Raw genomic sequence first — 24,091 nt, forward strand, 5'->3', positions numbered from 1 at the left:
TGTTGAGGAGGCTGTACAACTTTCAAGGCATATCATGGTTGAAGACTTGGAAGAGGTTGATCAAGAGATGGAGATTCAAGAAGAAGAAGCACAACCTCCCATGCCCTTGGTAAGCAATGAAGAAGAGATTGAATTGGAAAAAAGCTACCAAGAGGAAGAGGTTAATATTGAAGAAGTTTGCAAAGAGGTGGAAGTTATCCAGGGAGAACACAAAGGAATGAAACTTGCAAGATCACTGGAAACACCTCTCCCAAAGCCATTACCATCCAATACAACATTCAAGTGGGTAAAATTTTTATCCTTGACTTTTACTTTCCCACTTGAATATGGTTTACTTGAGACAGATGGTCAGCTTAGAGCTCTTTGTGGCTTTGAGAGTAAGAGGGAGATGGTTAGTGGTAAGAGTTATCAAGCAAGGTTCAATAAGGTTCCGCATTCCACACTGGAGTACAAGTGTTGGTGTAGAGCTCGAATGGATGGGTCTAGAAGGCTGTTTGGATGCCTTAGTGAGAATTCGGATTGCTTACCACCCGGATGGAACAATGATGATCAATACAAAGACGGGTGCAAAAGCAAGGTTTGGGACCCCGGAATTCAGTCTAGAAATCAACACTCTTGGGGCCTTGTCACTTGCCTTAACCTGCTTGATGGCTTTCTGCACCTAGTTTGGGATCCCGGAGGCCATTGGAATTGCAAACATTGATGGGAATTCCTGGAAGAGTTCAAGCGTAAGCCACCCTGACAAGGAGCTCACCAAATGTCCAACTTAAGGACTTTAACTAAAAGTGCTAGGTGGGAGACAACCCATCATGGTATACTCGTTTCTTTTCTTTCTTAGTTTTATTTTGTTCTATTTTTATCAGTGTTTCTTCATTCATTTTGCATCATCACTTGCATACTGCATCACACAAAAAAGGGGATCGACACGCCAGCGCCTAGTGCGCGTCCGCGTCCTTTGTGGATGCGACATGAGTTAGATTGAACAGAGAGTGGCGCGGGAGCTGGGCAAGAAACGTGCCTTAGGCACAATCCTTATTTTGGCGACCCACGTGTCTGCGTAGCTGGGAGAATCGGCGTAAAACCCTGTTTTGGCCAAAAGTTATGCTAGCCTCGCGCTGCATTTGCGCTAGAGGCACTGCCTCGATCACGCGTCCACGCACTAGACGCTTAGGCGTCCCTTCACTTTTGCGCGATCCACGCGTCCGCACGCAATATGCGTGCGCGTCGCATGCACCACCCAGTTCCGTCTTCTTATTTCTTTCTCCCTACCTCTTTCCTCTTCCTTTCTCACTTTCTTCTCCTCCCCTTTCATCCTTATTCCCCTTCTATTCTTCTATTTGTTACATTTGAATACTCGCATTCATGGCATTTTTAACTTCATTGTTCTTCTCCCTTTCTTCTCTATATTTGTTGTTATCACATTGGTGTTAAAAATTTTCTTACTCAACTGTTGCACATTTCTTGCATTATTTTGGGTGCTCCTTGAGTTGTTTGCTAATTAGTTGCCATGCCTTATGCTTCTATTATTTTCTCACTTACATGTTGTAGCTACCATGAAGTTGAGAACCTCATTATTTGGCACAAGCCCACATATATTTTATTTCTTTTCATATCTTTGCTTATAGGTTCTTTCCCTTCTGTTCCGAGGGTTACCTGAAACTGTAGGTCGATCTCGAACGAGATCTTCTGTACTTGTTGGACTTGGTGGTGGTGCTGATCCTTCGTCCCCGGAGGGTGGGGGGTACCTGCAAGGGACTCCGATGCTTAAGTTAGCAAGAGTATGAAGCAGGTATTGAGTAGAATCAGAGTATGAGTTATACCTGGGTGCTCCAGTGTATTTATAATGGGATAGAGTGACCTTCTTAGATAAGATAAGTTAGTTATCTTATCTTCTCTTTAAGTGAGGTCATCTTATCTTCAAGGGAACCGCCCTTATCTCTATAGGCTTGGGCTGCCTTAGGATTTGGGTCATGTTCCTCTGTTGGGGCCCTTCTTTGGGCTTTCCTGGTCACTTGGCTGGACTCTCTAAAAAGAGGTCGGGTCGTCCTGACCTGAAGAGGTCGGTCGCTTTGTCTGTAGAACATCCCGGGTTGGATAACTCGACCCAGGGTATGAACAGTGCCCCTGCTCGAGCTCGGTCTTTATTTGGAGGTCAAGTCTTAGTTTTTAGGTCTTTGAACCTTCTCGGGTGAAGCCGAACTCGAGCATTTCATTGACTTTTATCCTTGTAGAGTTCCTTTTTGAATACGGAATGTTTCTCTTCCTCTGAGAGCGTGCGCTTTTGTATTAGCGTCCTAGCCTTGGGAAGGTGCGAGGGTTTTAATGCCCTCATTAATTGGTTTTCAATGCCCCGTTTCTTTTCCACTTTTCTGTTTTAGCATGTTGTTCCGCCCTTTCGCGTCTTCCCTTTGCGACGCCGCTTGGTGATCGTAGGTGCCCTCTTTGTTTTCGACAACAGCTTCGTCTTCAATCTTCCCTCTGTACGCTTCTCCTTTTTTCAGGTTGGTTCATCTTCTCTTTTGCTTGCATTGTTTTGTTTTCCTGGTATAGTAGGGTTTTTACATGAGTAATTTTTTGAAAAGTTTGAACCTTTTTGCATTACTATGCTTTTGCCACTATGATTTCTGGTTTCTTCTTTTCTGGCGTTTCCTAAATGGTTGAAGCTTCTAGGGTTTTGCATGTTGTTTCCTGTTTCTTTATAAGTGGCTTTGTTTGATTTTGAAGAAAGATTGTGCCTTTGACAGTTTTTTCGCTTGGCATGTTCTTGCTGTTGGGTAGACTGAAGTCATAATTTTGAGGGGCGGCTTATTTTGATGACTTTATTTGGTTTGTGGCCTTTCTGAGTGTCATGATTGTTGAAATAGAGACTTTATCTTCTTATTGGGATGTGTAGAGATGTAGGCTTGTAGGCTTCCCTAAGTCCTTATTCTGCCTCCAAAGGATGCCCCTTGGTGTGTAAACTAAGATAATTGATGCAGAAATCCACTTCTGGGGCCCACTTGGTGTGTGCTGGGGCTGAGACTAAAGCTATCCACGAGCTGAGGCTTTTCTTGGAGTTGAACTCCAAGTTATAACGTGTTTTGGGCGTTCAACTCCGGATCATGACGTGTTTCTGGCGTTTAACTCCAGACAGCAGCATGTACTTGGCGTTCAACGCCAAGTTACGTCGCTATCTTCGCGCAAAGTATGGACTATTATAAATTGCTGGAAAGCCCTGGATGTCTAGTTTCCAAAGCCATTGAGAGCGCTCCAATTGGACTTCTGTAGCTCCAAAAAATCTATTCCGAGTGCAGGGAGGTCAGGATCCAACAGCATCAGCAGTCCTTTTTCAGCCTAACTCAGATTTTTGCTCAGCTCCCTCAATTTCAGCCAGAAATTACCTGAAATCACAGAAAAACACACAAACTCATAGTAAAGTCCAGAAATATGATTTTTGCCTAAAAACTAATAATATTCTACTAAAAACTAATTAAAACATACTAAAATCTACATGAAACTACCCCCAAAAAAGCGTATAAAATATCCGCTCATCACAACACCAAACTTAAACTGTTGCTTGTCCTCAAGCAACTAGATAAATAAAATAGGATGAAAAGAAATTAAGAAGTAATAATATCTTAGAGTTTTAAATGGAGCTCAGATTCTTATTAGATGAGCGGGACTTGTAGCTTTTTGTTTCTGAATAGTTTTGGCATCTCCCTCTATCCTTTGAAATTTAGAATGATTGGCATCCATAGGAACTCAGAATTCAGATAGTATTATTGATTCTCCTAGTGTAATATGTTGATTCTTGAACACAGTTACTTTATGAGTCTTGGTCGTGGCCCTAAGCACTCTGTTTTCCAGTATTACCACCAGATACATAAATGCCACAGACACATGACTAGGTGAACCTTTTCAGATTGTGACTCAGCTTTGCTAAAGTCCCCAGTTAGAGGCGTCCAGAGCTCTTAAGCACACTCTTTTTGCCTTGGATCACGACTTTAACCACTCAGTCTCAAGCTTTTCACTTGGACCTGCATGCCACAAGCACATGGTTAGGGACAGCTTGATTTAGCCGCTTAGGCCTGGAATTACTTCCTTGGGCCCTCCTATCCACTGATGCTCAAAGCCTTGGATCCTTTTCACCCTTGCCTTTTGGTTTTGAGGGCTGTTGGCTTTTATTCCTTTTCTTGATCCAATGATTTCTTGTAAAAAAAAAAATTTTTTCACTGCTTTATCTTGCTTCAAGAATCAAATTCATAATTTTTCAGATCATCAATAATATTTTTCGTGTTCCTCATTCTTTCAGGAGCCAATATTCATAAAATTCAAGATAAAAATTATGCACTGTTCAAGCATTCATTCAGAGAACAAAAAGTATTGCCACCACATATTGTTAATTATAATTTTTATTATTAAGAACTCGAAAATAAATTACTTCTTTATTCTAATTATCTACTATTTTATTCATGTCTGATGATGATGAGATAAATTATAACTTAATTGGGAATAAAACCAAAATAGATATACTAATTACTACTACTATATATATCTTCTAAGGTAAATTTCTATAATGATACTATCATAGAGTTAAAGCTAAAATTAGAACTCAACAACCTGTGTTTTGGGAAGTAGATGTTCCTCTGATCTGTGGGGTGCTTGGTCCTTCAAGGATTAATTTCTGGTGCTTCAGCTCCCTTAAATCACGCCCTTGCTCTTCTTGTTCCTTAAGCAGTTTGCAAAGCATGCTACTTTGATTGTTCTGTTCTTCCTTTATTTGGTTCATAGCTTCTTGCAATTTGGAAATAGATGCTTCAAGATGTTCCCAATATTTGAATTGAGGAAGTTCTAGGAGGACTTCCTATGCTCTCCTCTTGATTGGATCATCCTGCAGCTGTTTTCTGTCCATTGATATTCTAGTGATTGGCCTCTCAACTGAGATATACTTTGTTATTCCCATCTTCACTCCGGCATCTCTGCAGAGCATAGAAATTAAGCTTGGATAGGCCAATCTGGCATCCTTGGAATTCCTGTTTGCTATTTTGTATAGTTCACACGAGATCAGTTGATGGACTTCTACTTCTTTTCCCAACATGATGCAGTGAATCATCACTGCTCTTTTAATGGTAACTTCAGAACGGTTGCTGGTGGGCAATATAGAACGCCCAATGAAATTCAGCCAGCCTCTGGCTACTGGTTTGAGATCTTCTCTTTTGAGTTGATTTGGGATGCCAGTCGTGCTGGTGGTCCACCTGGCTTCAGGGATGCATATATCCTCTAGAATCTTGTCCAGACCTTTATTTACCCTCATCATTTTCCTATTAAAGGAGTCTGGGTCATCTTTCAGTTGAGGAAGCTTAAAGATCTCCTTGATTTTGTCAGGATGAGTGTGAACAATCTTTCCTCTGACTAAGGTCCTATGATCATAGAGGGCAGCTCCAATTATTCTTTGCCTGTCTGTTTGCCATAGATTTGCATAGAACTCCTGAACCATATTCCTTCCCACTTTCGTTTCAGGATTAACTAGGATTTCCCAGTTCCTGTTTCGAATTTGTTCTTGGATCTCCGGATATTCATCTTCTTTCAGATCAAACTTGACTTCCGGGATCACTGATCTGTGACTCATTATTTTGTAGTAATGGTTTGAATGTTCTTTAGTTAAGAACTTCCATTGATTCCAAAGTGGCTTTGGAATATTCTCTTTCTTGCCTCTTGGGTTGGGTTATTTTCCTTTAGGGGCCATGATCAAAGTGAGAATGTTTTTGTGATCACGGATAAGCACACCAAACTAAGAGGTTTGCTTGTCCTCAAGCAAAAGAAAAGAGAGAAGAGGAATAGGAGGAGAGCAAGTGTGGAATGGTGGATGATGAGAGGGGCGCCGAAAGTGGATATAAAAGGAGGGGGGTGGGTATTCGAAAATAAGAAAAAGATATAAGATAAAAGATATGATTTATAAAAGATAAATATGACAAGAAAAGGATATAATTTAAAAAGATATGAATGATATTTAAAAATATATTTGAAATTTATAATTTGAAAAAGATTTTAAAAGATAATTAAGTTAGGAAAGAGATTGGAAAAAGAGTTGGATTGGATTGAAAATCATCTGTCTTTGTGGATTAAGATGCATGTAAAATCTTTGAAATAGGGATTTCAGAAATTAGAGATTTTAGAAATTAGGATTAAAATTTTTGGAATTGAAGGATGATATTTGAAAACATGTTTATGCAAGAAATCATGAATTGAAACATAAAAATTAAAATTTTTTTGAAGAAAAACGAATTTTTACCTCCTCCCCACCATCCTGGCGTTAAACACCCAAACGCTGCATGTTTTGGGCATTTAACGCCCAATTGATGCTTCTCCTGGGCGTTCAACGCCCAGCTGTTGCTTCTTTCCGGCGTTGAACGCCAGGAAGTCCTTTGTCACTGGGCGTTTTTCTAAACGCCCAGGACGCTGTCAATCTGGCGTTAAATGCCCAGAAGGTGCTTCTTTCTGGCGTTCAACGCCCAGAAGATGCTCCTTTCTGGCGTTTAACGCCCAGATGGCTACCCTTACTGGCGTTTGAACGCCCAGTGGATGCTTCTTTTGAGCGTTCAACGCCCAAAACGTTTCTCACTGGCTTTTCCACGCTAGTGAGCTTCCAGATTCTCCTGTAACTCTGTGAACTCAAACAATTGCTATTTTACCTTTTGAAGATACTTGACACATACCTGTAAAGAAAAGGAAATTTATTTAATTAGTAAATAAACTTTGTAAATGGCTGGGTTGCCTCCCAGCAAGCGCTTCTTTATTGTCTTTAGCTGGACTATTACTGAGCTCTAATCAAGTCTCAGTTTTGAGCATTCTTGCTCAAGATTACTTTCAAGATAATGTTTAATTCTCTGTCCATTAACAATGAACCTTTTGTTAGAGTCATTATTCTGAAGCTCTACATATCCATATGGTGATACACTTGTAATCACATATGGACCTTTCCACCGGGACTTTAATTTCCCGGGGAATAATTTGAGCCTAGAATTGAATAGCAGAACTTTCTTCCCCGGCTCAAAGACTCTGGATGACAGTTTCTTATCATGCCATCTTTTTGCTTTCTCTTTGTAAATTTTTGCATTTTCAAAAGCATTGAATCTAAATTCCTCTAGCTCATTTAACTGGAGCAATCGTTTTTCTCCAGCTAACTTGGCATCCAGGTTCAGGAATCTGGTTGCCCAGTAGGCCTTATGCTCCAGTTCCACTGGCAAGTGACATGCCTTTCCATACACAAGCTGGTATGGAGAGGTCCCTATAGGGGTCTTGAATGCTGTTCTGTATGCCCACAGAACATCATCCAAGCTTCTTGCCCAATCCCTTCTACGGTTAATTACAGTCCGTTCCAGGATTCTTTTGAGTTTTCTGTTTGAGACTTCAGCTTGCCCATTAGTCTGTGGGTGATATGGAGTAGCTACCCTGTGGCTAACTCCATAACGAACCAAAGCAGAGTAAAGCTGTTTATTGCAAAAATGAGTGTCCCCATCACTGATTAATACTCTAGGGGTACCAAATCTGCTGAAGATGTGTTTCTGGAGGAATTTTAACACTGTTTTAGTGTCATTAGTGGGTGTTGCAATAGCCTCTACCCATTTGGATACATAATCCACTGCCACCAGAATGTACGTGTTTGAGTATGATGGTGGGAAAGGTCCCATGAAGTCAATACCCCATACATCAAACAACTCAATCTCCAAGATCCCTTGTTGAGGCATGGCATAACTGTGAGGCAGATTGCCAGATCTTTGGCAACTGTCACAATTAAGTACAAACACTCGGGAATCTTTATAGAGAGTAGGCCAGTAGAAGCCACATTGGAGGACTCTTGTGGCTGTTCGCTCACTTCCAAAGTGTCCTCCATACTGTGATCCATGGCAGTGCCATAGGATCTTCTGCGCTTCTTCTTTAGGCACACATCTATGGATTACTCCGTCTGCACATCTCTTGAAGAGATATGGTTCATCCCAAAGATAGTACTTTGCATCCGTGATCAATTTCTTTGATTGCTGCCTACTGTACTCTTTGGGTATGAATCTCACTGCCTTGTAGTTTGCAATGTCTGCAAACCATGGCACTTCCTGAATGGCAAAGAGTTGCTCATCCGGAAAGGTTTCAGAGATCTCAGTGAGAGGGAAGGACGCCCCTTCTACTGGTTTTATTCGGGACAGGTGATCTGCTACTTGATTCTCTGTCCCTTTTCTGTCTCTTATTTCTATATCAAACTCTTGCAGAAGCAACACCCATCTGATGAGTCTGGGTTTTGAATCCTGCTTTGTGAGTAGATATTTAAGAGCAGCATGATCAGTGTATACAATCACTTTTGATCCTACCAAATAGGATCTGAACTTGTCAATGGCGTAAACCACTGCAAGCAGCTCTTTTTCTGTGGTTGTGTAATTTTTCTGTGCGTCATTTAAAACACGACTGGCATAGTAAATAACATGCAGAAGCTTGTCATGCCTCTGTCCCAATACTGCACCAATGGCATGGTCACTAGCATCACACATCAATTCAAATGGTAATGTCCAGTCTGGTGCAGAGATGATTGGTGCTGTAACCAATTTAGCTTTCAGAGTCTCAAATGCCTGCAGACACTCTTTATCAAAGATAAATGGCGTGTCAGCAGCTAGCAGGTTGCTCAGAGGTTTGGCGATTTTTGAAAAATCCTTTATAAACCTCCTATAGAATCCTGCATGCCCCAGAAAGCTTCTGATTGCCTTAACATTGGCAGGTGGTGGTAATTTTTCAATTACCTCTACCTTAGCTTGATCCACCTCTATTCCCTTGTTCGAGATTTTGTGCCCAAGGACAATTCCTTCAGTCACCATAAAGTGACATTTTTCCCAGTTTATAACCAGGTTAGTCTCTTGGCATCTCTTTAGAACAAGTGCTAGATGGTCAAGACAGGAGCTGAATGAGTCTCCAAATACTGAAAAGTCATCCATGAAGACTTCCAGAAATTTTTCCACCATATCAGAGAAAATTGAGAGCATGCACCTCTGAAAGGTTGCAGGTGCATTGTACAGGCCAAATGGCATCCTTCTGTATGCAAATACTCCAGATGGACATGTGAATGCCATTTTCTCTTGATCTTTTGGATCTACTGCAATTTGATTATAACCTGAATATCCATCCAGGAAGCAGTAGTATTCATGACCTGCCAGTCGTTCTAGCATCTGGTCTATGAATGGTAAAGGAAAATGATCCTTTCTGGTAGCTGTATTGAGCCTTCTATAATCAATACACATACGCCACCCAGTAACTGTTCTTGTAGGAACCAGTTCATTTTTTTCATTATGAACCACTGTCATGCCACCTTTCTTAGGGACGACTTGGACAGGGCTTACCCAGGGGCTATCAGAAATAGGATAAATAATCCCAGCCTCTAGTAACTTAGTGACCTCTTTCTACACCACCTCCTTCATGGCTGGATTCAGCCGCCTTTGTGGTTGAACCACTGGCTTGGCGTCACCCTCCAGTAAGATCTTGTGCATGCATCTGGCTGGGCTAATGCCCTTGAGATCACTGATGGACCACCCAAGAGCTGTCTTGTGTGTCCTTAGCACTTGAATTAGTGCTTCCTTTTCCTGTGGCTCTAAGGTAGAGCTTATGATTACAGGAAAGGTGTCACCTTCTCCCAGGAATGCATATTTTAGGGATGGTGGTAATGGTTTGAGCTCAGGTTTAGGAGGTTTCTCCTCTTCCTGAGGGATTTTCAGAGGTTCTACTATTCTCTCTGATTCCTCCAGATCAGGCTGAACATTTTTAAAGATGTCCTCTAGCTCTGATTCGAGACTCTCAGCCATATTGACGTCTCTTACCAGAGAGTCAATAATATCAACACTCATGCAGTCATTTGGGGTGTCTGGATGTTGCATGGCTTTGACAACATTCAACTTGAACTCCTCCTCATTGACTCTCAAGGTTACTTCCCCTTTTTGGACGTCAATGAGGGTTCGGCCAGTTGCTAGGAAAGGTCTTTCTAGAATGAGAGTTGCACTCTTGTACTCCTCCATTTCCAGCACCACAAAGTCAGTAGGAAAGGCAAATGGCCCAACCTTGACAGTCATGTCTTCAATCACGCCTGATGGGTATTTAATGGAGCCATCAGCAAGTTGAAGACATATCCTGGTTGGTTTGATTTCTTCAGTCAAACCAAGCTTTCTGATAGTAGATGCAGGTATTAGGTTGATACTTGCCCCAAGATCACATAAAGCTTGCTTGGTACAAGTACCCTCTAATGTGCATGGTATCATAAAGCTCCCGGGATCTTTAAGCTTCTCAGGTAAGCTTTTCAGAATGACTGCACTGCATTCTTCAGTGAGGTAAACTTTTTCAGTCTCCCTCCAATCCTTCTTATGACTTAAGATCTCTTTCATGAACTTAGCATAAGAGGGTATTTGCTCAAGTGCTTCTGCAAACGGAATCTTTATTTCAAGAGTTCTGAGATAGTCTGCAAAGCGGCCAAATTGCTTATCCTGTTCCGCTTGGCGGAGTTTTTGAGGATAAGGCATTTTGGCTTTGTATTCTTCAACCTTAGTTGCTGTAGGTTTATTGCCTGTAGAAGTGGGTTGGGAAGCCTTTTTAGAAGGGTTGTTATCAGCACTTGTATGTGACTGATCCCCTACTGGCGTTTGAATGCCAGGGGTGGAAGCTGGAGTGGCGTTAGACGCGACTTCCTTATTTGTTACTGGCGTCTGAACGCCAGAACTGTGCTCCCCTTGGGCGTTCAACGCCGGATTCATGCTTGTTTCTGGCGTTGAACGCCAGGAATGAGCATGGGCTGGGCGTTCAGCGCCAGCCTTATTCCTCTCTGGGCTCTGATTGTCCTCTGAGGGATTTTGAGTAGCCATTTGTTCATTTCTTGGCTTCCTACTGCTTTGAAGTGAGGTATTTAATGTTTTCCCACTTCTTAATTGAACTGCTTGGCATTCTTCTGCTATTTGTCTTGACAGTTGCCTTTCTGTTTGCTTTAACTGTACTTCCATATTCCTGTTAGCCATTCTTGTTTCCTGTAGTATTTCTTTGAATTCTGCTAGCTGTTGGGTTAGAAAGTCTAATTGCTGATTGAATTCATTAGCCTGATCCACAAGACTGAGTTCAGCAGTTACTGTTTTAGCTTCTTCTTTCATGGAGGATTCACTGCTTAGGTACATATGCTGATTTCTAGCAACTGTATCAATACGCTCTTGAGCTTCTTCAATTGTTTTTCTCATATGTATAGATCCACCAGCTGAGTGGTCTAGAGAAATCTGAGCTTTTTCTGTAAGCCCGTAGTAGAAGATGTCTAATTGCACCCACTCTGAAAACATTTCAGAGGGGCACTTTCTTAGCATCTCTCTGTATCTCTCCCAGGCATCATAAACGGATTTATTATCTCCTTGTTTGAAGCCTTGGATGCTTAGCCTTAGCTGTGTCATCCGTTTTGGAGGGAAATAGTGATTCAGGAATTTTTTTGACAGCTATTTCCATGTTTTTATGCTGTTCTTAGGCTGGTTATTTAACCACCTCTTAGCTTGATCTTTTACAGCAAATGGAAACAGTAATAATCTGTAGACATTCTGATCTACTTCCTTATCATGCACTGTGTCAGCAATTTGTAAAAATTGTGCCAGAAACTCTGTAGGTTCTTCATGTGGAAGACCGGAATACTAGCAGCTTTGCTGCACCATGATAATGAGCTGAGGATTCAACTCAAAGCTACTAACTCCAATGGAGGGTATACAGATGCTACTCCCATATGAAGCAGTAGTGGGGTTAGCATATGACCCCAGAGTCCTCCTGGACTGTTCATTCCCACTTAGTTCCATGATGGAATAAAGGAGATGATATGTATGTTGATATTATTTATTTTATAAAAATTTATTTTATAAAATAATATAAAAACGAAATAAATAAAAGAAATTGAAAATATTTTGAAATTGAAATCTGAATTTTTATATAAAATTTTCGAAAATGTAGTTCAAAATTAGTTAGAAAAGATATTTATTTTTTTTTTTGAATTTTGAATTTTATGATGAAAGAGAAAAACACACAAAAGACACAAGACTTAAAATTTTTAGATCCAATACTCCTTATTTTCGAAAATTTTGGAGGGAAAACACCAAGGAACACTAAACTTAAAAATTTTAAGATCAAAACACAAGAAAGACTCAAGAACACCTTGAAGATTCACAAGAACACCAAGAACAAAAGAAAGAACACCAAACTTAAAATTTTTAGAAAACCAAGACAAATTTTCGAAAATTAAAGAAAAATTAACAAGGAAACACCAAACTTAGAGTTTGGCACAAGATTCAATCAAAGAAAAATTATTTTTTGAAAAAGATTCCAAAGAAGATACCCAATTATCAAGAACAACTACTAATGCTCCAGCCAATTGGGCAGTAACTTCAGTGTTGATTTTAAAGATGTATTATATTTATGGATAAAAGTATAAAAGTTTTTTTTTGAAAGTTAATGTTTTGAAAAAGCACAAGAAAAACAAGAAAGGACACAGAACAAGAAAAACTTAAGATTAAACAAGAAAAATAAACAAGAACAACTTAAAGATCAATGAAGAACAAAGAACACAAAGTCGAAAATTTAAGGAAAATATAAAATATGCAATTGACACTAAACTCACGAAAAATTAACATTAATTAAGAAAAATAATATTTTTGAAAAGAAATTTTTGAAAAGAAACTATCCTATCAGGATTTAATGACTCTATAACAATAAAAATAAATTATTCCTAATCTAAGAAATAAAATAAACCTTTAGTTGTTCAAACTTGAACAATCCCCGGCAACGGCGCCAAAAACTTTGTGCACGAATTTGCAATCCGTACAACTAACCAGCAAGTGCACTGGGTCGTCCAAGTAATACCTTACATGAGTAAGGGTCGATCCCACGGAGATTATTGGTTTGAAGCAAGCTAAATTTATTTTATTGATCTTAGTCAGGATATCAATAAGGTTATTTGGATTTAATTGTAAGAAGTAAAAGTATTTGGAATAAGTAATTGTTACTTTATTAGTGAAGAATATATTGGAGTTTTGGAGATACTTTGTCCTCTGAACTTCAACTCTTCCTTGAAATCCTTTTCCACACGCAAGGCTCCTTCCATGGCAAGCTGTATGTAGGGTGTCACCATTGTCAGTGGCTACCTCCCATCCTCTCAGTGAAAATGGTCCAGATGCTCTGTCACAGTACGGCTAATCAGCTGTTGGTTCTCGATCATGTTGGAATAGGATCCATTGATCCTTTTGCGTTTGTCATCGCGCCCAGCAATCGCGAGTTTGAAGCTCGTCACAGCCATTCAATCCTTGAATCCTACTCGGAATACCACAGACAAGGTTTAGACTTTTCGAATCCTCAAGAGTGGCCGCCATCAGTTCTAGCTTATACCACGAAGATTCTGATTAAGGAAGCTAAGAGATACTCATTCAATCTGATGTAGAACGGAGGTGTTTGTCAAGCACACGTTCATGGATTGAGGAAGGTGATGAGTGTCACGGATCATCACCTTCTTCATGTTTAAGCGCGAATGAACATCTTAGATAGGAACAAGCGTGTTTAAATGGAAAACAAAGGTAATTGTATTAATTCATCGAGACGCTGCAGAGCTCCTCACCCCCAACAATGGAGTTTAGAGACTCATGCCGTCAAAAAGTATGTAATTCAGATCTGAAAATGTCATGAGGTACCAGATAAGTCTCTAAAAGTTGTTTAAATAGTAAACTAGTAACCTAGGTTTACAGAATATGAGTAAACTAAGATAATTGGTGCAGAAATCCACTTCTGGGGCCCACTTGGTGTGTGCTGGGGCTGAGACTAAAGCTATCCACGAGCTGAGACTTTTCTTGGAGTTGAACTCCAAGTTATAACGTGTTTTGGGCGTTCAACTCCGGATCATGACGTGTTTCTGGCGTTTAACTCCAGACAGCAGCATGTACTTGGCGTTCAACGCTTGAGTTGTCAAACTCCTTTGTTGATTGATAATTGTTGTGTTTGCTAGTTGATTTGAATTCCAATAACTCTAGTCTTTCCTTGGGAATTGACTAGGACTTGAGGAATCAAATTGATTTATCCACTTGACATACCTTCATAGTTAGAGGTTGATGACCAAGTGGGAGCAACGAACAATTCTCATCACAATTGATAAGGATAACTAGGATAGGACATCCAGTTTTCATACCTTGCCAAAAGCTTTTCTAGTTATTAGTCTACTTCTTTTACCATTTACTTTCCTTGCTCCTTATTTCAAAAATCCAAAAAATACACTTTTCCATAACCAATTAGAAACACACTTTTCTACAATTCCTTGAGAGACGACCCGAGATTTGAATACTTCGGTTTATTTTTATTGGATTTTGTTACTTGTGACATACAATATTTTGTAAGAAAAAATTCTTGTTGGTTTAGGAGCTATATTTTCAACGAGCTTTTATTTATAAATTCTAGACCACGCAAAAATTTGTTCGTCATGCCTCTTCTTTTTTATGGTTGCAATTTACTCATCTTGAATATATGAACTTTGACTTACAGTAGAAGTTGCTTTGTACTAAAAAGAAACCTTTTTTTAGTAACCTTTGTGAATTTTTTATGGAGCTGACGAATAATCATCTTTACAGTTCAGATCTTTAATAATTAAATCTACCAATAGAATTCTTAAGAAGAAGTTTTAGTTGAGCATCTATCACTTATGTAATAAATAATATATTTTGATTTATGATATGAACCTAATGTGGTTAAGTGTTTATTTGTCCTATTGTTTTTGATAGATTCCTATAAAACACGTATATACTTACATAAGGATTAACAGCTTTAATTACTCTACAAAAGGTTTGATAATATAAGATTATCTCCTTGCTTTATAACTATCTGAATTGGTTATATTTAAAACTCTATCTCATATATCAATATAACAAAAGTATTGTTAATTGTTACGTTTTGTTATCTTTTTCCTTACACGAGTGATTATTTTTTTTTTTAGTCATAAACTTTGATATTTGAACTTATCTATAAATTTTTAACTAAAAATTATATATAAATTATTATAAAAAATTATAAAAATTTAAATTTTATTAGTTTAAAAATGATTCAATTAAAATATTTAAAATTATATATTAAATTTTTAAAATATTTATTTAAAAAAATAAAATTTATTTTTACCATCGACAATTATTAATTTAATTATTAATAAATAATATATTATCGTCAGATTTATGGTGGGATAAATCTGACATTAACAAGTACTATAATTTTGTCAAATTAAAATTTATATCCCCGATAATTAGCGGCAGACAAAAAAATTAAACAGTATATAATTACTGATAAAACTTACACCGTCAAATTTATTTCGCTGTTAAATTCGACACTAAACAGATTATTGACACATTATTTTGATAATCCGTTAATAAATTCAACAATATTCGATAATCTTTTGTAGTGTTATATGTTTGGAATCAAAATATAATAGAAACTTTTTTAATTACCATGATAGTCATGTGTCGAACAAAATTTAATACTATGTTCCTAATAAGAATGTCCGATTAATAAATATATATAATTATAACCATTATAAATTCTCATTCTAAGTCTCTCTCTTTCTCTCACACACACAGATATAGATATATATATATATATATATATATATATATATATATATATATATATATATATATATATATGCTCATTTTTAAACGCTCCTTGCTAAGTATGGAGTGCTGCACACCTTGTGAATTTGTTAAATCTAAACTCTTCATTTATGATATTTTATTTGAATGGTCTGGATTTAAAAAGGTAATCTGTTAATCAGGTTAATTATTTTTTTTACAAATTTTAAATTTTTTTGGCAAGTCTCAGATATTGAGATGAAGTTCAAAATAAAAAATTAGTATATAAATATTAAAAATAATATGTCTGTACAAAAAAAAGTTATTGGACTTTAGAATTAAAATAAATAATACATAAAAAATATTAAAAAAAGATATATTAAAATCTTAAAAAAAATAATATTAAATATATATTATGTATATAATATTAAAATTTAAATAAATTTTGTTTTGTGTGAAATAAAATATAATATTAAATATAAACACAATGATAAAAAAATTGTGTTATATATATATAATATTAAAATTTAAATAAATTTTGTTTTATGTGAAATAAAATTATAATATTAAATATAAATACAATGATAAAAAATTTTGTATTATATATATATATATATATATATATATATATATATAATTTTATTTTGTGTGAAACAAAATTAAAACATTAAACATGAACAGAATGATAAAAAATTTAGTACTATATAAATTTAATTAAAAAAATATTTATACAATGTAAAAAGCAAACAAACATATAATAATTTTATTTTGTGCGAAACAAAAATTCATGTAAAAAAAATATTTATATAATTTTTTATTAACAATTTTTTATTGAAATATGTTATTTTACTATATTTATAATATATTATTTGGGATAATTATATTATTTTAGTTAATATATATTATTTAAAAAAATATTTAAAATTTATTATTTTATATTAAGAATATTATTAAAAATATATTATTATTTTTTCTTAAAATAACATTTTCTTTTCTTTCGTTCAAATACTATGACAACAAAATTTTTTGTGTAATTGCTCCTACTCAATAAATATTATATTCATTTATTTTTATATTGTATGTAAAATAAATAATTAATGTTTAAAAAAGTTAATAAAGGAAAGAAGTATTTTTTTTACCAATTCTTAGGTGAATATAAAGAGATTATGTCATTTGAACTATAATTTATTGACAAAGAAAGAAATACTCTTAATTATATATTAAATAGAATATTATTTATTAGGCTCATTTTTATAAAAATAAAAATTTTTCTTAGTTTTATATCTGTAATATTTTATACCAATTAGCTTCAGAATTTAATTATTTTTTGAATAAATTAATAAAAAAATAATACAAATAATTGTTTAAATATAATTGTATTTTAATTTTTCATTCTGTTACGTACACGTTGAGGTTAATTTGAAATAAAAGATAATGGACTTATTGTAACTGACATGCATATTGTGCTTTGACTGTGTCGTCATCTGAGAATCATGCGCCTTCATGGAAACCGGGGTTCTTTTACAGAATCCGTTTTGCGTTTGGAGTTAGCTAACCAGCAGTGGCGACAGACCTGCGTCTTCCTTTTCTATGGCAGCAAATTTTCGGACTTTGATGGTCATTTATGGTAGAAGTGGAATAGGGTGGGTTCAAGAGCGTCAAAATCTATAGCTAGCTAAAACGATAGTGGAAGCACCTGCCATCAAACAAAACAGTGAAAATATTTGAAGACATCACATCAACAATAACAGAGTAACAGAAGAATTAGTCTTTTTGTTAGTGCTTGTTTGTTTGTTCAGTCCATGACAAAAAAAATAATAACAATAATAAATAAATTAAATTTACCTGATAACTTTTGATAGTAGGTTAACTTTTAAGGAGTGCTGCACTCCCTACTTTATCTGGAGTGCACTAGCTTTCGCCATATATATATATATAGATTATTAAAATCAATTTTTAATAATTATACTAATTATTATATTAATCTTTTTAATTGAACAAATACATATAATAATAACAAAAAATTATTTGAAAAATAATAGATTAAATTATGGTCATAATATTACTTATTTCTAGCCGTGAGAATTTTAGAAAACCAAAAATTGCATAAAGTTTACCAAAAATACTCAGTCATCAAGGCCCAATATGAGAGAGCTAAAACCTTACAAAGCAGATATTTGTAAATGAAATCATGGAACATTGTATCATAAAGTCACAGATTTTGTCTTCTGTATAAAGATAAACTATTATAACATACATATATGCGACTATAATTCACACGTATTATCATTTTATAGCACGTTATTCATCACCTCATCATTGGAAAATAGAGACTAGCTAGTAACAATAGATACACAAACCCAAGCATAAAGCTAAGACATTATTAGTTTATGATGTTTTTCTTTCCATTCTTTGATGTTAGCTTCTATTTTTGCTTGCACACTTGCTTGAAATCCAGGGTACGGTTCATAACCAAATAAAGTTTGGAGAGCCTGCATCAAAACAAATGAATGAATAAATGAACAATCAAGGAATGAACTAATATCAAGGAAGAGCATAAAGCCATGCAACATAAAAACACAATATAGGCCATATTTGATAACTGTCTCCAAGCAAAAATAGGGAGACGCTAAAAGATATAAATCTTTTTGGAAAAAAAAAACATAGAGAGTGAGAAAAAACATGTCTTGGTACAAATTTCACTTGATTTTCTGATTTATCTCCATGATCTCTGTGTTTATGTATCTTTTCGTCTTTTGAAATATTTCTTAAGCATAGTCTTAGAAATAGAGTGAAATTTTTCATAGATAAGTTTTGATGGTTAGTTATAGGTGAAGCTCATTTTTTTTCTTTTTTCTTTTTCAAAAAAATCATTATTTTTATTCCAGAACTAACCATAGGCATAAAAGTATCCTACCTCCAGCAACACAAAGAAAGGAGCCATTACAAGGGCCTGAGCGAGGTTATCAAAAAGAGCAGGTGCCCGTTTCTGCGAATGAAAAACAATTTGTTCATGTAAGATGCAGTAAGTCAACAAGGGTGTGTGTTCGCGAGTATTATATTTTAAAGGAGGAAGAGAAGGGTTTTAAAAGAGTGTCTATATAACTATGAGTTCATCTTACTTTTCAAACCCCTTTTTGATTCTCTTGTTTCAGTTTCAGAGTGAGACTCATAAACACATTTAATAAATGTTAGTGTAGCAACAACTTGCCTCAAATACTCCATGGCCAATGAACTGCGCCGTCCAACATACAACCTGAGCCACCAGGACAACCTACAAAACATGATGTTTTTCTTTGAGGATTGAGATTTAATTAAAATTGACAGCTATGTATAAACAAAGCAAATATTAGTCCTCTTCGCATGATTATTGATTGCAATTAGCTAACCGAAAAAGAAGCACAGGTACTGATTTCAAAAATGAAGCTTTGTCAATGCCATAGTTTCATGATCAACAAGTTATATGAAAAGAAAATTAAACATCTCTTATATCTCTCCTCTCTAATCTCTCTCTCATTCAATAACTCTTTTTCTTAACTGAATTTTCTCTCTCAATAGGGATTTGAATCTTGATCCCCTCCCTAATTTCCAAATTATCATACTTATAAAAACTTACTCATTATAATTCCATCTTATAAAGGGATGGGATGTCATATATATATTTATATATATATGGATGAAATGGATAAATGCTTAGCCATTAATTATGATCTCTATGGATGCCTACCAAACTCGATGGTTATATTCTATGATAGTGGAGATGAGAATGAATGAGTGAAAGCACAAATGTACAAGAAATGCTGAGTTTAGGAACTAGTGTACATAGTCAAAGTTATAGTAACTACAGAGTGAGAGTAAACGATCATGTCATGGCCAGAGACAACCCAAGTTACTTCACTATATGTAACAAGGCTTTGTTTGCTGTTTTCAAAGTTATTTTTTCATTGCATCTTATGTTTTATCATAGTAACACATTGCTCTTTCATTTATAAGATTTTACCACTTAACATAAAATTTTCCATCTCAGAAAAGGTTGAACAGCACTCGCTGGACTTTTTTCTATCCCAATCTTAGCATTGTATGCTAAAGTAGTTTCCGATTTCATAGGTTATTTACATTGTGGGTAAGTTGGAAAATCATGTAGGGATGAAAAGATGAATCAAAACAGGGGTCCTTCTCCATTATTTGTAGTCATAGATGAAAAACACATGTGACTTTATATAAAATCATTGACGTGCACAACTCAAACTCAGAGATAAACAGTTCATGATATTGGTACCAAAGCTTCTATAACTAAAATGTCTAGATTTCGATCTAGACTGTCACTCTAGATAGGAGTGATTATACCACCAACATAGTTAGTACAACATGAAAGATAAATCTTATTTAACAAATTTCACCAACCATCAGCTAGAACTCGGTTTTTTTGTAACTTCAATGCCTAAATAGGTTTCCGGGGACTTTATCATTAGCCTCTTTCATACTTATAATAGCCAACTTTTCAATGCTTCAATCATTCAAGGGATAAATTAACGATTTTACTCAATAGAAGTTGAATTTCAGCACGAGTTAAGAAAATAAGAAATAAAAAAGAACAATCACAAGAACAGTATCTCATTCTTATAATCTTATCATTTAGACTTGCACACAAAAAATTGAAAAAAACCAAACAACCTAATTTACCTTCCAAGCCAGAGAGAAGCCAAGTGGTCTTGCAACAAAACTGCTAACAACCCAACACAGAGCACAAAGCAAAGCACCCAAGGAACCAGCTTTAGGATCCAAGATTACATAATAAGCAGCGTAGATCAGAGCAACAATGAAGCCTACATTCCAAACCAAAACCACATGGCTCTGCCATAGAGAAAACTCAAGGTTTGGGAGATTGAAGAAGGGGGGGATGAAGTAGAGAATGACAAGTGCTGTAAAGAATATTGGCCAAACAAAGAACTCGTGGATTGCTATGTTAACTGGGTTGTTATGGTATGCTCCATAGAAAGCAAACTGGTCTTCAAGATTGAATAATCCAATCTTTCCCATCGATAACAGGGAAAAATTCCTTTCTTTTTTCTACCGGAATCGAGTGGTTTTTGTTGGGGATTCTTGAAAAGAAATTAAATGGGAGCTATGAGAGAAGAATCAGGGAACACGGGATTTTTATGGGCAAGGTTTGACGAATAGATTGACGTAATTAACATTTGGAATGAACGAGTGTGGGGAACTTTTGGATGATGAAAGTTGAGAATGTTTAGTCGTATACATTAATACTGGTTAGGTTTGTTTAGAATGTGTGATTGATTGAACTGAAAAGCGGGGAAACAGAATCACCGATCATTCATATCGTATGTTGCTGAGATACTCTTAAGTCGTGGTAACTTGCAAGGGACAAAGAAGGATCCATGGTAGGTAAAATAATGGAGTTACGTTGAATGAATCCACCTTTAAGGAAAAACCTGCTTAATCCGTCTCTGCACGCAGTGTCGGAGTGGGACGGGCAAGTGTGACGAACGTCCGCTTATTTATTTTTTCTGGACCTTTCAAGTTTCAACCCAATTACTATTAAAATGAAAAATAAAACATTTATCAACTTGATATATAATAATATTTGTTTGATACAATTATAAAAATCTTAAGCTATGTTATCAATGTTAATTAAACATAATTTTTTTTTCAAAAAAGAAAGAATAAAAAAAATCATTGTGGCATGCCAAGTCTGTCCGCCTAACTACCTACCATTATGCAGGGTAGCTCGCATTTTGAAATTAGTTAGCTTTTGTTTTAAGATATTGAGATAAAAATTGAGAGACTAAGAATCAATATCATATTTGTCGGCCTGAAATTGGAACTAATAATTTTAACTTTGACCTTTGTGCTAATTTCTTTAAATCTTCTCATATCCTTCATGCAGGAGTCTGTACCACCATCAAAGATCCTTAGCGAAAGCCTTAACCTTGTCGCTGCCGCAGTACCACTACAATCTTGTTGCCGCCGAACCCACCACGAACAAGATAGTCATTGTTAATTCCGTCTTGGATTCGTTTACTGATTTGACAGAACTAATTTTTAACTCGTACTTGAAAACTCTTTCACATAACTTTTTAAATTAGGGATTTTATAAGCGTGCAGCAATGCATAATTTTTTATTACCCTAGTTTAGGATACGTGATATATAGTCCGGATTAGGACAATTCTCGAAAATTATGTTTTCTCTTTAAGGAACTGGATTGGCTTTTTGAATTTAACCTTTTGATTAATCAATTGATCAAGACATTGGCAGTTAGTTAATTAAAGAGAAACAGAGGAGTCGAGACATCGCAAATTGGTTACTTTAGATTCGTCGTAAACAGAGATTTGCAAACTTTAAAATTAAGTTAATAAGGTTTAATTCTCCTGAGAATATGAAAATCTTCAAAATCCTGGACATTCACTCTTATTGATTTCTCACAATTCACTCACGGTCCGAAACATTCAGCACTCAAGCAACCTTTATTTCAAACTTTTTAACATTCCAGCAAGTCTCAACAATTCTCCAATCTAGGTTTATTGATCTGATTAGTGATTTAATCCAATATTTGTGTGTAAAATCTTTTAATCCTCGTAGAAACAATATCCACTCACTATGGTATTACTTGAACGATTCGATGCATTTGCTGGTATCTATAAACTTTTGTTTTCGCTCATCACAGCAGAATCATGATGTCTTCAAAGTACTTGCAAGATCCATACCTTTGATCCTTAAGCATTGGTCCTAAGTTTAATCCTTTACCCTTCATTTTGATTAGAGGAAAGGGAATCCTTTCTCTTTCTTTTTCTCCTAAATTGTTGCAGCAGTTTAAGGTAGCTTCAAGTAGCTATTTTGTTTGCACATTTTGGTTAATATAACTATAAAATTTTTCTTCTAAACCAGATCAGAATTTGATTTTGTCTTTGACTCTATTATTTGACTTTTTTTCCTCCAATGCCTTTTGATGAAAGATTTTGGTGCCAGCAAAAAGTAGTGAACCTCCTTTCACTTGCTTTATCCGAATTGGTAAAGCTCCAACTACATCAAATGTTTTTAACCATGCAACAAGCCATGTTGCTGATCTTGTTTAAATATGGGCTACCCAAACAAAAACTGTCTTTGACCTGCAAACATAAATCATACGTCAAACACATTTTGGGCTTTTAACCCAATCAAATATCTATATTTGTCATAATCAAAGATTAAGTTATTATTTCATAAACTCAACAATAACTTTGATTACTCAACTAAGAATTATTTTGTAAGGTGTAAAAATTAAATTTATTTTTTAATGTAAGTAAATTTAATTAATTATAATTTAATATAATAATATAAATAATATTCAATATTAATTATGATATAAACAATTAATATAAATTATTAATTAAATAAAAATTTAATTATTTAATCTAATTAATTATTATTTAAATAATTAATATAAATTATTAATTAAATAAAAATATGATTATTTAATATAATTTTATTATAATTATTACTAATTTAATTATTATTTTATTATTTAATATAATTATTTAATTATTTCAAATTTTATATTATTATTTTTTTAAAATAACTTGCCAAATGACAAATTATTATTGGTTAATTTGAGTCCTTGTTTAGAGGGACTCCCTCACCTTGAGACCCGTGCAGAAACTCATTCTTTCTCTCCTCCAATGGTTAGAGTTCCTATGTGTCAGAAAAAAGTAAAAGAGAAACTCATCATTGTAGGTGCTCTTAGAGATTTTGGTTTAGGTAAAATTGTCCAACCACAAATTCTTTTTGTGTCATTTTGTTATTTTTGCTTTGGTTCTCGCGCAATTCTGCTTAATAAATTGCTAACGCCTTTTATGTCAGCATTTTCTAAATTTGTGCACGAAGAAAAAGTAAAAAAAAAAATTATTAAGACCAATATTTGAAGTGTATGCACGAAAATGCAAAATAGTTTATGCAAAAAAGGAGCAATGGCGAGAGAACCATGAATGGGTGGCTGAGTGTATGATTTAAGAGTGGTGAGCTGAGAGAAAAAAATGAAAATGAAAAAAGAAAAATCACTTAATTTATTTGATTGCTATTATCACAAATTTGTTCCATTATAGAATTTTAACTTTATAGAGTTCACCGGATATTTTTTCATAAATTAAAGATATTTATAATTAAAAATTTAATTAATTTTTTTATCATATTTTTTTAGAAGAAATATTTTATTAATTTTAACTTTTTTGACATAAAAAAGACTTAATTACAAAACTAAAAATATTGTACGGATTCAATTAAAAAAATATATAAGAATTTAATTACAAATTTGATTAGAGATTTTGATTTAGATAAAATTATCGAACCACATAAATTTTTCTTGTGTTATTGTGTTATTTCTGCTTTGATTTTTACGCAACTCTACTTAAATTGCTAACGCTTTTCGTGTCAACATTTTTTAAATTTGTGCACGAAGAAAAAGAAAAAAAATTATTGAGATCAA

General features: G+C 35.1%; 1 protein-coding gene across 1 annotated transcript; it reads right to left on the reverse strand.

Annotated features, from left to right (window-relative positions):
* Nucleotides 1–17,757: 17,757 nt before the first annotated feature.
* LOC112801570 (2-hydroxy-palmitic acid dioxygenase mpo1) lies at nt 17,758–21,184 on the reverse strand. The gene is made up of 4 exons (XM_025844384.3): nt 20,295–21,184; nt 18,823–18,885; nt 18,529–18,600; nt 17,758–18,103 (listed from the first exon to the last, which is right to left on the reverse strand). The coding sequence occupies exons 1-4, from the start codon at nt 20,649–20,651 to the stop codon at nt 17,984–17,986; spliced, it is 612 nt and encodes a 203-aa protein (XP_025700169.1). The 5' UTR covers nt 20,652–21,184; the 3' UTR covers nt 17,758–17,983.
* Nucleotides 21,185–24,091: the final 2,907 nt, after the last annotated feature.

Source organism: Arachis hypogaea, chromosome 5 (assembly GCF_003086295.3).
Source record: "Arachis hypogaea cultivar Tifrunner chromosome 5, arahy.Tifrunner.gnm2.J5K5, whole genome shotgun sequence".
Taxonomy (NCBI): domain Eukaryota; kingdom Viridiplantae; phylum Streptophyta; class Magnoliopsida; order Fabales; family Fabaceae; genus Arachis; species Arachis hypogaea.